At 40.2% G+C, this 14241-nt stretch overlaps 1 protein-coding gene across 1 annotated transcript in view; it reads left to right on the top strand.

Moving 5' to 3' along the window:
• ppm1h (protein phosphatase, Mg2+/Mn2+ dependent, 1H) overlaps positions 1-14241 on the top strand; it is a 43543-nt gene that overhangs the window by 7042 nt on the left and 22260 nt on the right. The window contains exons 2-3 of the mRNA XM_037767403.1: positions 6952-7117; positions 10844-11200. Coding sequence (XP_037623331.1) covers positions 6952-7117; positions 10844-11200 — 523 coding nt within the window. The remainder of the gene's footprint in view (positions 1-6951; positions 7118-10843; positions 11201-14241) is intronic.

The raw sequence follows: 14241 nt of genomic DNA, 5'->3' as shown, positions 1-14241 counted from the left end.
TACTATACTATACTATACTATACTATACTATACTATACTAACACCACCACAGCACACTGTATGTTTTGTCTGCAGGTCAGCAGACGTGCATGTGTGAGAGGGCGTGTCAGAGATTTGGCTTATGTGTAGAAGGCTGTAGCATTAAGCATTCATATCTCAGTTAAGGGAACAAAGATGAGAAAGTGGAAGCTCCAGGGTGTCTAACAGTATGAAGTCATTATTGTTGAATGAACTTAGGGCGTGTCTTAACAGCAGATATTGTGTCTAAGACAAATTTCCTTCGGGACAATAAGGTCTATCTTATCTTATGTTATGTTATCTTGTCTTATGCATTTCCAATATAAAGAAGGGTTAAAATATGTTAACGCCACAAAAGTGCCATAAATATGCATGTTATCCTTATTTTTATTGTAGGTTTATCCATATTATTGTTTGGACTTTTTCCTTTTCACAGCAAAGGAGCTAAATTAAGTCTCTGTTACCACTCAGCTGTGGAGAGGAAGCACATGAGCAGCACTTACAAAGCTTCCCAGTGCTCAATCACATGATACAGCACATGTTCTTGTGTTGTTTCTGCTACATCAACACGCCACATCGCTCTGAGGCAGAAACAGTGCGACGCTGTTTCAGCTCAGTGCCAGCTTTCCTCAATGTGTAGCTTTACTACAAGTTGCCTCTGAATGAAACACGTGACGCTCTGCTGCTATAATCACATCATAGGATCGTTGTTATTGTTATCTTAAATGATGTGTTCGTGGAAACCGAGATGTTGCAGCAGAAAGTAACAATAGCAAGAGCATACGAAACAAAGAGAAAAATAGAACACAAAGGAATATAGCAAAGGAGGATTATCTAAACATAGATACGATATATGTAGATATACAATATGTTGAAGTGGCAGTAATATTGGAATATAAAGATAGGTGTGTGTATGTACAACAAATAAAAATACCCAAAATGTGTATAATACAAAAATATTTATCATACAATAGTATGTAGATGTGTTAAAAAGCTTTCTTTAAAATGTGAATCCTCCATGTAGAACTTTGAACAGGATTTGATTAAACACTAAAGATACATTGACTTATGTGCTGGATGAAGTTAGTAGTATTAGTAGATCGTAGCAGTGCAGTGGTTCAATAGTTAACCTGAGGAACTATAATTAACCATGTTTTATGAACAGTGTGTTTTTATAATAGTCATTGCCTCCAGGTCAGTTTCTTTTTCAAAACTTGGCATCGCTTTTATGCATGCTTTTGGTTGCGCAAGAAGAAGGCTGATCCAGAGCAGAGCAATTATCCTGTTTTGAAAACTTAGCTGTGTGTTTGTAATGATTATTTCCATTTCTTATTAATCTGTCTATTATTTTTGCAAAATAATAAATTAATTATTCAGTCTACACATTTAAAAAAAAATAGTGAAAAGTGCCCATCTCATATTCCCTGAGCCCGACGTCTTCAAACTTTTTATGTAAAACAGAGAAAGGCAGCAAGTCCTCACATTTAAGAAGATGCAATCAGCACATTTTTGATTGATAAATGATAATTTCATTGCATTTTCTGCCAATCAATTAACTGACTTGTTATATTTTTTGAAGTATTTTGGTTTTATTGTATTTGCTATATAGTTAATAAGTACTCATTTTGTCACTTATGCAAATGTATAATATCATGTCCCATAAATGACCTGGTGGTGACAATGCTTTTAAAGCAAAGCTTAAGGTCAAGTGTTACTGAAAAGAAAAAGATTCCCAAAAAGAAGGCCCACTTTAGATTACAGCTCTGACAGAGTAATTAAGGTCGTGCCATTCTCTCAAATGTGAAGAAATGAAATGAGGTAAGTGAATATGACAGCGCTGCCCTCGGACACAGCTCGTGCCCTTCGGGGTTCTGGACGGCTTTTCCTCTCATGTCAGAGTTGAAAGCTCAACTGTCATTAATCGTGTGATCTCTCAGGGTCGGGTCGCTCCCTGCAGTGCTTTGGTCTTAGACACGCATGAAGTTAGTAAAGGAACACTTTAACTACAGATCACATACAGTTCACTGTATGCTTCCAGACTATACCATCATTTCATAGACGGATTTTAAAAGCTTGTGAGAAAACGAGTTGTGGCATGAACTGAAACCAACTGCTGCCTGGAAGGTTGGATATGTTGTGGAAAATAGTTTTGCAGTAATTTACAATAAAATTTAAAGGTCCCATATTGTAAAAAGTGAGATTTTCATGACTTTTATATTATAAAGCAGGTTTAAGTGCTATATAAATACTGTGAAAGTATCAAAACGCTCAATATACGGAGAAATACAAACAGCCCGTGTTCAGAAACAGGATTTCTGTCCATTTGTGATGTCACAAATATACGATATTTAGACCATTACACGGTTTTAAACATAAACATTCTAAATGTGTTCCAGTTTATTTCCTGTTGCAGTGTATGTAAATACATCAGCTGACAGGAAGTAAACATGGACCCAAACTGTTGCCTAGCAACGCAATTCTGTTGCAATTCCGTTGAAATGCACTAAAACGGAGCGTTCCAGACAGAGGGGTAAATACAGGTATATTCAGGCAGACAGTACGAGGAAAATAAAGTTTTTTTTGAACATTACAGAATTTAAACATGTTCTAGTAGAAACACAAAATACAAGTATGAAACTGAAAATGAGCATGATATAGGACCTTTAAAAACTTGGTTTTATATCTCAGGTATTTCTATAAAATATATGTGGCTAAATAAGCACCAATCACATTAAAGTTAAAACCAAACTGAATTATAATATATATGATTAACGTTGGCATTTTCAAGGCAAAATAATCAAACATCCCAACAACTGAAAGTTCATTCCTTGGAAATAGTAGTTTGACAGAAAAAAATCCTAACTCAGGGTCCACTTTCTCATCGTTGGATGGCGTTTGCACAGTTGCCATGTAGAATTCATACAGGTTAGGTCACAGTATGACAACTGAACCATCTCCTTGACAACTAACAAACCCCGACTGTCGATGAAGTTGTTGAAAGCCACAGAAAAAGCTTTTAAGTGAACCTGTGAAATAAGTAGCATGTGTTCATGTATAACTTTCTCTCGTCAGTGGATAATGGACGGGCGTCCTTCTAGCAATTACTGCAGTGCAGAATTTAATGATGTTTGACATGTAGTGTTTGACAAGCCAAAACGTCTGCTGTCTATTGAACTCAAGTTTCACTCCAGATTTTTCCCCCTTGGTTATGTGTGCCCCTCATCATCACTGACGCACAGTAAGAAGCTGAAAACAAGTTTTCACTGCCGCATGTGTTTGAGATCAAAGGGTGTCACTTTTATTGTGCATCTAAAAAGCCCAGTCATTCCCAGATCATATAGTGTCCACCTTCTGTGTGAGGTCTTACAGATCCACAAGGAACAAAGAACATTATCCAAGTGCTGTTTTATGAAACATAAAATCAATGCGGTTTAAAGTACAGTGTGTAGGATTTGACGACATCTAGTGGCGTGGTTGCAGATTACAACCAACTGAATACCCCTCCGCTCACTCCTCCGTTAACGTGAATCGCCATCCTTACCATAATAACACTACTTTAGGAGCAATGGAAGTCAGACGGCGGCTGGTGGTATACCACGTTTTGCACCCTACAGCTCTTGGTTTGTCCGTTCTGGGCTACCGTAGAAACATGGCGGAGCAACATGGCCGTGAAGAGGACCCGCTCCCTATGTAGATATGAAGGGCTCATTCTAACCAACGAAACACAACGATTCTTAGTTTCAGGTGATTATACACTAATGAAAACATAGTTCTCTTAATAGATCTCCCTAAATGCTACACACTGTGACAAACATGCACAACAACATCTGGAATTTCTTGAGCTTTTACTGCATTTATGTTATCCTCTCTTTCAGTGATGAGGTTTGGAAAGTGCTGATGTAGGGCTGACGATTATTTACGTTGTCCACTAGAAGTGCACTCGGAGAGCGCAGACCTCCGCCAAGGCAGGTTTCATGTACGTTGCAAAACAATTCCCGAATCCGGATCGCCCCCAAAATCGAATGGATTGTTCATTGTACTACACTCCACCCCTCTAACTGACAAACCAACAAACCAACAAACCAATGACCTCCTTCCTAGGCATTCGGCCTTGGCGGAGGTCATTAATGTGTTGATTGTTTTTTTTTAATAAATGGTTTATTCATTTTGTCTATAAAATGTTGGAAAATACCCGTCGCAATTTCCCAGACCCCAAAACGCCGTCCAACCAAGACTCCAGAATCCAAATATATGTCATGTTTATGTAAATTATAATGATATAAAACAAAGAGAAACAGCAAATCATTCTTTTTCAGAAACTGGAACCAGTGTGGATGAATGATGTAAATGATTGTTATTGGTGATAATTTTGTTTTGACAGACTAACGGATTAATTGACTAATGTTTTCAGCACTATTCTGGGGTGAGCATCTTTCCATGCTTCACACTTATATAAACAGGAGTGGGTTCATAACAATAGTTGGGTAGCTGTGTAGGCAAATCAAGTGTTTCCTTTAAACCTGTCTTATTGACACACCACAGGGGGTGTGCTATTATTAGTTTATAGGACAGGGATGTGGTGAATAGCCCATTGTGTAAGACTCCCAATTAAAATCAATCTTACTGAGTGAAGGTCTGCCCTATCGATATCCTGCCGTTTTTTACAACCGACTGTGTTTTCTTAGCTGGAGACGGAGGATCTGTGCTCGGCATGTTCATCCCCATGACCAATTAGGATTATTTATATAAGATCCTCCACAGGGAAGTAATCCTGACTGCCTCTCGTATCAACATGTGGTCATATAATGTCTCATTTATTTGATAAGAATCTCACTTGAGACATTTCTTAAAGAGACATGGCACCAGTCTCTATGTGTAGAAGCATAATAATCTGTTGAGGTAAAAAGTTTTCCACAAAAATACATATTTCTATTATATTATATTTATACCTGTAATTTCATAAGATACCGTATGCACAGTTTTAATAGCACCACTGTAGACTTAACATCTCCTACGGTGTGGCTAAATCGAGAATGCCCGGCTGGAGTATTGTGAAGCAGCGTGTGCTCGTCCACGACTACAGGAGCTCGCAGCAGCTGTACACCATCTGCCAGGTGTTGTATAATGCAGTATTGATGTGTCTCTCTGTCCTCTCTCCTACATGCGTGGGTCTCAAACTGAAATGTGTATTTAAAGAGTGTGCATTTGCTGACGTTATCCCGCATTGTCTCAATTTGTTTAGTGGCCATTAAGGGAAACGCTTACACAGAAATTGAGTTTGGGAGGGTTTTATGGTCCGACGAACGTCATATGGATTAAAGGGCACAGTTTGAAATGTTAAGGACATCGAAGCTCTTATATTACCTGTAGCTGTGAATCATCTTTCACCACCGACATTAAGGAAATTTGCTATCTTAGTAGTCATAAATGCAGCGAGGCACAATCACATTTTGAAAAGGTTAATCCAAGACACAGCTGTTGCCAAACTGTTGTTGTTTCTGAAAGAAGAGAGGGCTTGAAATGATGTGAGTGGAGATGACAACTGACGTCTTGGAAATAGTTCATCCCTCAGACTCTCTATATATACGTATACTAATACTAATAATGCATTTTTTTATGTACACTGCCATTCAAATGTTTGGAATCACCTGTTTTATTGATGTTTTCCTCCTTTCCTTCAATAATGTCTATTTTAACAGAGATAAAAACAGTATCATTCAGACATAGTTGTGCCCCCCAAAAAAGAAGAATGAAGTGATTCAAACGTCCATTTAGTCGATGTCCCCACAGTGTTGCACGACAGAGGAGAATACTGTTCGGACCATTTTTTCCCCCAATTACCCTTCGATTTTGAATTTGTTTTCCAGACCAGAAAAGTGACCCTCAATCATTACTGAACCACAATGGTGCACTTTTTGCAGTCTACTCTAGTGGTTAGATTGAATAGGTTTCCAATAGTGCTAACCTTAGACTAACCTTGTATTTCTTTTTTTGAGGTTTTAAGAACAGCTTTGCTAAAGTAACACGCCTGTTAATTCCAGCTTGTTATAGGCATTATTGTGCGCTTGATGAGTTTTTTTTCACCTGCTCGGTTGGAAATCTACTTGCCCAAAGTCAATTTTTACAAATATAATTTTATTACATTATCTTACTATTATGTATTAGCGGTTATCAAATAACAGCAGTGACTAAAGTTAACCGTCAAGTTTCATCTTTATTTAAGTAAATTAATCTGGAGTTTTGCCCCCATCCTCTAACACCACCCAACTAAACTCCTGTTTCCAGGATAATTGATGCTCCCTTTGCGCTTTCAGCTCATGAACTTTGCCTTTACCCATCGCCATTTTCTCGCGAGTGCCCGGTAGGTACTGATAGCTCACTCCTTAGCTACTTCCATCATCAGCTTCGGAAAATACAATGTTTAATTATTTTTTTTCCACTTGATTTGCTAGATTTGCTAGCCCGACGTGGCATTTTCCTTGCCCCGGGCAAGCAGGAAATCTTTATTGTTGAGCCCTGCTTGACACTGAAACGGGAACCTGTTCCTAAAAAAATGTAAAGTGGTCCTCTCAGCCATCTGACTGGACCCAATCAAGCTTTTGTGGCAAGCCATTCCAAACTTCTGAAGGGCAGTGCATATTATATATATTATTCAAACTTATATCTATATGCACACACTAGATTTCTGGATTTCTTTCAAACAAATAATTGCACAGTTCATTTATATAGTCTAATTGTACTGTACATTATACAGTGCAAATGTATAATGCTTTTTTAATATCAAATCTCCAATTTCTTTAATCTCTTTTATTTTTACGCAAGTAATTAAAATAGTTTTTTATGATCTCTTCATCTCTTATGTTAGGTATCCTTCTAAACTGAAGTATGACTTAACTTCCCTGTTTCGTGTCCTGTTATCCCGTCTCCGTCTAGGGTGATCAATGCAGGAAAGAGCACATTAAATGAGGACCAGGCCTGCTGTGAGGTGCTGGTGGTCAAAAGGAGACCTGCAGGAAGCTCCACGCCCAACCGGACCCCCACGACCCGCAGGAGGTCTTCCCTGCCCAATGGAGAGGATTTGGGCCTCCGGGAGTGCCCGGTGAGTCAAACTAACGGGTCTGGTGACATCAGGAAATATCCACCTTTTCCACCATCTCAAACTTCAATGACATTCTGGTGGCATAGTTCAATAATTTAAAATCAAATGCTATTTTCCTAATGCAAGCTGGGTGAGCTTCTACATTTTAGCATTTATTCACTGATGAACTCCAGGTAACGGTCAGAGTGGATGTAGTCCTTGAATGCCCCTGAGGGCGTGTTGGGACCCACTGTCCCCTCATCCCGTCCCATCAGCAGTTTATTGGGGCATACAGCAGCGCGTCCTTTACACACCACAGCCTCGGCCTTCAGCTGCTCTTCACACCAACTAATACTGGCAGGTGAATCAGAGGACATCCTCACAGAAACACACAAATAGTTAGGGCTGCACGATTATGGCCTAAATGATAGTCACAATTATTTAGATCAATATTGAGATCACAATTATTTATCGCTATTATTCATTGATTTTATTGCACTTCCATGTTGTGCTACATTCCTGCTAATATACAAATTAAGGCTGCACGATGTTGGAAAAAAATGGTATTGCAATATTTTTTGTTTACAGGAATATTCACCCTTTTTTTTTATCCAAATGCATTAATTTAGTGCAGTTTGAGAGCAAAATGAAGAGGCTAGATCTATGTAGAACTTTGTGCTCTAGTAAAAAATGTAATCATAAACACTTTGGTTGTATATGGTGATGACGGCAAAAATAAGTCACAACCACAAAGCACAGCTAACGGACTCCGTGTTTCAAGACGGGTAGGGTGGGTAGCCGACATCGCCGCAGACCCCTGACGCACTGAGGACAGTCCGTCCTGGTTGACAGTCGCGACGGGAGCTTCATCTATCCCTGCAGGTTAAGAGGGCACAGCGAGCATTAAGTCCACGGCCCCGGGAAGCAACGAGGTCCGGGAGAAGGGTGCTGCAAATCTCACAGAAATAAGCCCAGCGAGGACCAGCCCACTCCTAGCGGCCTTCTCTGGCCCGCCGAGTTGACTACCCCGGGCAGAGGAAGCACTTGTTTTGATATGCATCGGAGATATCTATGAGCGGAGCACACATTTTAAATGTCAATATCGCAGACAATCATGTTCACTTAGTTGTGGGAGGCCAAAATCGTGATTAATATTTGATTAATAGTGCAGCCCTAACAACTAGGCTTTAAATCTAGCCACATGTCTTTCTGCAAGTGCAGTATGACGTGTACAAAGGAATTATGAAATGTAAACTCACAGCTGTTTGCTTCTGTGTACTACATTCACACAGTATGTTGACACACTTAATTCAGTCCCTTTTTTTGCTACCACTCTGAAACCACTAAACACTGATGTCCATGTCCTGTGTTTCACTTTGTCTTTCTGATTTGACACACACACTCTGTGATATCCTCACTGTTCTTTCTCTCTAACCGTTCACATAAATCCCTTTCTCATTTAATTTCCAAAGGCAGATATCTATATAAAGTAATACTGCTGCTATAATGTCCCCTCAGCGCACCAGTACTAAACTCAGGCCCACCCAGAGCCTACAGCACACTCATGCAAGTACCTCATGACTCACTACTGCAGTGATACTAGACCGATAAGAGTAGCCTTTGTAGTGCTCTTTGCTTGCTTCATAGGCTCATGTTGTAGAATCCGCCTGCACTATATTTAGCTTTAGCGTGTGCAGAAATATGTGCTAGCAATGATCCGCACTCAGTGACCAGAAAAATGCAGTTTAAACCCTTCCCCTGCACAAGAAATCAGACCTCTAAGTTTCACTTTACATCCGTGTTACAGCATGAGAGATGTTTTCAATAGCAATTCCATGTCCATACTTACATTATATACAACCTAATGACTTAGAATGGAGTTAAATGTGTATCTTAACAGACAGGGAAAAGCATGGCCATTGGCTCTAGGAGGGCAGAAGATCACAGAGTTGCTGCACTTTTTGAAGGCGGCAAACTCAAAAGGTGTGCAGTGAATGAATCACAAGACACATTGTCTAATATTACGTGGGAGGTGGCACTTTGTAGATGAACACAGAAGACAGTATCCAGCTTCAGTGCATCCTGGTGGGTCTATAAAAACCTGCATACTGAGGCATTGATCCCAGAGCATACATTAACATCATAGCAGGATGAAGGGTACTACTTTTAGATCAGAAAATGTCACTGAATGAGAGCCTGGGAGCGTTTCCACTGAACACCTACAGTATGGGATGAATTTAAATGTAGCGTCAGTAGAATAAAGCTTTCACCCTTAAACTTTGGGCAATGTGTGAAGCACTGATGTCTGCATGAGTCAGCTTTAACACCTGGACCGTGCAGCTTTCTGTTCTAGGTGGCAGCTGTACTCAGTGTTAAAGTTGGTCCAACGTTTTATTGAACAAGGGTTTCTATGCTTCTGGTCACTGAGACAGTATACGTTAGTGGTCCCCAATCTTTTTGGCTTGTGACTCTTTACACAACATCTATTCATTACCCCGCCACAGGTTGCATACTATAGGTCAGTTGCAAGTTGGGATGTCATGATACCAGAAATGTAGTAGTCGATACCAATTCGATACCACAGTATCAAAAACAAAAGTAAACCAATAAAGCCCATGTACGTCAACATCCACTCCTTTATTACCGTTTGCATCCTGTTTCTTGTTAGTTAGTTCAACAGATCATAATTCCCTCTCTATTGTCCATTTTATATTGTTGTGAAAACATATCCTTCAAACAATTTGATTTATTCAAGTTTCTCACCAAAAACAAGATTACATTTGAACATAACATGATCACCTTTATCAACTTACCTTCAACTAATACTCCTTTTTACTGAATATAGCCTCATAATGCATCATAATGTAAATCAAAGGCACCTCCTGTGTTGAAATCGGCAGGACGAGAGCTAGTTAACAGTACACAGCCCTGCACAGAGCTAACGGCTGATGTTAACTAGCTCTCATCCTGCCGATTTGTTGTTCGCATTATCACGGAAAAAATATGGTGTGTCCCCAGGATGTGTCGATAGTGAGTTTACTGCGTCCCAAACTGGACGCTGTTATTCTCAAGCCCAGACGGTGTTTTGGCATCAACTTGGTTCTCTTGACATCCCTAGTTGCAAGAGGTTCCCCTCCCTTTAGAGGCCTACTATTTAGTATTTCACAATAAAAAAGCAAAGATAAGAGGAAAATCAAGTAGAGCAGAAATGTCTTTTTCCCTTATTTCCTTTTTCTTATTCCTCCCTGGATTTTACAGTATCTTGAGATCGGTGGGTCCCTCCAGGTAAGAAACCACAGCAGTAGTTTTGGATGATGAATCATTACATTTCATTCATTTTGATAATAATGAGAAATACTCATACTAACCCTAACCCATGGAGTTAACAGAAACTGGATGCAGCCGTAGTGCAAGCATCCTTTTAGAGATGCTAATTGAATCTTTAAATATTTGTTATCAATTTCTGATTGATGTTAGAGAAACTGTTAAAGATTTGTTGTTTAAAATTGATTTATTTTCTGACTGCTGGTGACTATAAAAAGTTAAGCCATGGCTAGTATTCTCAGTTGACGAATGATCTTTCAGACACTGGATAAAGTTGCTCAATAAACTGAATAGATTTTCAGTCACTAGTTGGTTGATGAGTGTGAAAGCAAAGTCTGACAAAACTCCTGTTCTTACATGCTGCAGATGCAAATGTTGACACACTTGATTAATGTGTGATTGTCTGATCTTATCTGTATCCAGGAGAGCGCTGAAGACCTAACCCTCCACTACTGGGCGTTGTTCGACGGCCACGCCGGCTCTGGGGCGGCTGTAATGGCTTCCCGCCTTCTGCATCACCACATCGCCCTGCACCTCCAGGAGGTGACGGAGATCATCTGCACTCCAAACCTGCTGCCCCCCACGTGCCTCGGCGAGGAGCCTATCAATCACCACCTCACCCCGACGTCCCAACGCGCCCTCACCAGGGCCGCCTCGCTCCGCGGCGCTGCGGGAGCTCCGGGCTCACCCAGCACCCCGCCCACGCGATTCTTTACCGAAAAGAAAGTGTCACCCGAGAGCCTGGTGGTCGGAGCCATCGAGAATGCTTTCAAAGACATGGTAAGAGGCGTGTGCAGTAGAAAGTGTTTGAGAGAATGTGCTGACCTTTTGGCCAGTAGTGTCTTAGATAAACTCTCCAATGAGCAATGAAAATACCACACACACCATTCAAATTATAGAAAATAGAAAACCTGTTAATTTGGGGCTTCTAATCCCCTTGTTGCACAAAGAAAAAGGAAGATACTGCTATTAAATTTGCCCCAGTATCTGAAACTCTCTTCTTCTAGAGATTTGGTGAAATTTTTCGACTCTATATTAAAACTAGAAGTGCACTCGGAGAGCGCAGACATCCGCCAAGGCAGTTTTCATGGTACTTCGCTAATCTAATGGATTGTTCATTGTGCCACACCCCACCCCTCCAAACAATTTCATTCAAATCCATCGCAGACTTTTGGAGTAATCCTCCAAACGGACAAACCAACAAACAAACCAACAAACCAACGCCGGTGTAATAACCTATTGTATCAGTTTATGATGTTGAATATATTATTTTGTGGACTGTTGGCCTTTTTGTTGTATTGTATAGACTTTGTATAGGTGCTAAATGTGAAATTGAGAGCATATCTATTGCCTCGCAACGGCTCTCTGCATGGTGACAGCCAAGCCGGCAGTGCTTACCTGATGGGGAACCGGAGGGTGGATGCTACGCTTCCACGATGACTCCATCAGTTGGGAAGGCGTTTTCAGCTGTAACCGCCGTATGAGAGCAGTGCAGAGCAGCAGCTATATAAACAAAACACACAGAATCTCGGATTACAACACACACAGAGGGAGAGCAACTTTATTCTCTGCTCAGGTAGACAATGCAATCTTTAAACAGCAAATAGTTGTTTGCTGCTATATTAATATTAATGCTCTGAATGTCAAATAAAGAACCTTTAGTGTTCCTTGTGTACTGCTACTTCAGTACAGGGATTTCCTATAATTCTCAGAATAACATTGGACATCCCCCTTGTCAGATCACCCAGAGTTGTTGCTTCCATCCCTTCCATCATGTGTATTTGGAGAAAAAGGCCAGTCATGCCCTTTTCTCAAAACAAAACCAAAAAAAAAATGCTTTTCCAGCTGTACTGCTTGGAGGCAATCCTCCTGTTGCTGGAAAAAGAACGAAAGACACAGAAATGTCTGCTAAATGCAAGCCTACAATCAAAATACTATAAGTGTTAATCTAAGGTTTTTTTATTGCATGCGTTTGCCATTAGCGTCACACCCACATCATAACAGAACTTGGAAACTGCACAATGATATAGACTGTCGCAACAAATTGTATACAGAATTTCTCAACCCTTAAATCCAGTAAAATGACACTACAGACAAAATCTATATTTTGAGCATTGAAACCCCATCCCTTCCCTCGTAGGCTTGAAATGCTGCAAAGAGCTTTCTGCTCCTTTCTTCACAAAGAGCTGTGGATGTGGTCAGCTTGAATATAAATACAATTTATTCCAATCGTCTGGTGGAAAAAAAATATATCAGAACATCTATAAAGTCTCCCCACAATGATCCACCTCTCTGCTATACTCATTGTGTATGTATGTATTCTAACCGAACATGATGACTGTCTGTTCATACAACTATAAAGCTAACATTAGATTTGAGGTATTGGTGCTGTAAGTTGACATGAACTCATCGTTCTTTTCATCCAGAGAGATGAGAGCTGTTTCACCAGCTGGGCGAAGGCGGTAAAGTGCATAAGATTTAAGTGTGGTCACACACAGTAAACTGTACCAAAACCCTGATAACACAGGCGCAGACGCATGTACACTAATACGCCATGTTCCTTTTCCAAATTCATATTGTAGGACTGTTCCTCTCAAACTGGAAGCACATGGTGCCAGTCAGTCAGTCAGTCAGTCAGTCAGTCAGGAGAAGTGATGTTCTTTTCTCTTCTAGCTGCTACAGGTCACACACGCATAAGCCATCTGGCCGTGCTCCTAAGTGGATGCTGGAGACTTTACTCATTCAGAGGCCAAGAGATCGAGACCAGAGCCAATCAAAACAGTGCGTGCCTGCCTGGCAGGCTTTGAGGGGGAAGAGGTCAAAGGTCACTGGCCTCAGTTTCAACATCAGGGTTTCGATCAACACTCTCTGTTATGTTTGTCCTCTGCTCGGTTGCGAAAGAGTAATGATCTTATGTAGAGTTACATCGAGAGAGCCTGAAATCAAAGTGGTTTAAATCGTGGTATTCATAGTTTGCTGTGTAGATAGTATGATGCCTGGCAGCAAACAACTTTAATTAAGGGTTGTATACAAGTGAAGGAAAGGATTCCCCCCACCCCAAATGAAAGGAAAATTGTTTGTTAATGTACAAAAAAATAAAAAGCCTATTGACAATTGACATAGCCAAAGTAGATAATTGAAGCAATATGGTAAATACAGATGCCCCCGTGGGATAAAACCAAGAAAATACATGAAGAAATATGACTACAATAATGAATAATATATATTTAGATAGCTATTTTTGTGATTGACAACAGACCAAATATAATCAGTAATGTCTGTGATGCAGTAAACCCCCCCGCCACCTGGTCTTAGAAACAGCCTCTCTGAATCATCTTACAGTAATGCTCGACCCAGGTCTGCACTACTCCTTTGAACATTGGTGCTGTGAGAGTTGAGATCACTCGGGAGGTTAAATTAGATCTTGATAGAGGAAGTGCAGTTCAATCTAATTAGGAAGTACAATTACTCAGTGCATCCTGGTGTTTCCACCTCTTTACCACTAGATGGTAGTGTGTAATTACCTATTCTCACCAAACCTACATGGTCATAAAAAGGAAAATTGTGTATTGGGGCATTTACAGCGATTGCAGGTGTAATTAATGATTGTATAAGGATCAGTTAATGAAATTGAAAGGTCTATTGTGAATTGTTAATGATGAGGTGATTGTGAACTACAGTTGCACATTGTTATGTCACAAAGAAATGTGTTATAATAGCATGGCAGTAATCCACAGAAATCCAGTTTTTTTAGCAGGATTCAGGATGTAGATTCATAGGATATTGAAATTAAGATCACACTGTAAAGTTCAATGCATATT

Source organism: Sebastes umbrosus, chromosome 4 (genome assembly GCF_015220745.1).
Source record: "Sebastes umbrosus isolate fSebUmb1 chromosome 4, fSebUmb1.pri, whole genome shotgun sequence".
Lineage (NCBI taxonomy): Eukaryota > Metazoa > Chordata > Actinopteri > Perciformes > Sebastidae > Sebastes > Sebastes umbrosus.
Note: the sequence above shows the minus strand (reverse complement) of the source record. Positions and strands in the feature narration are given on the sequence as shown.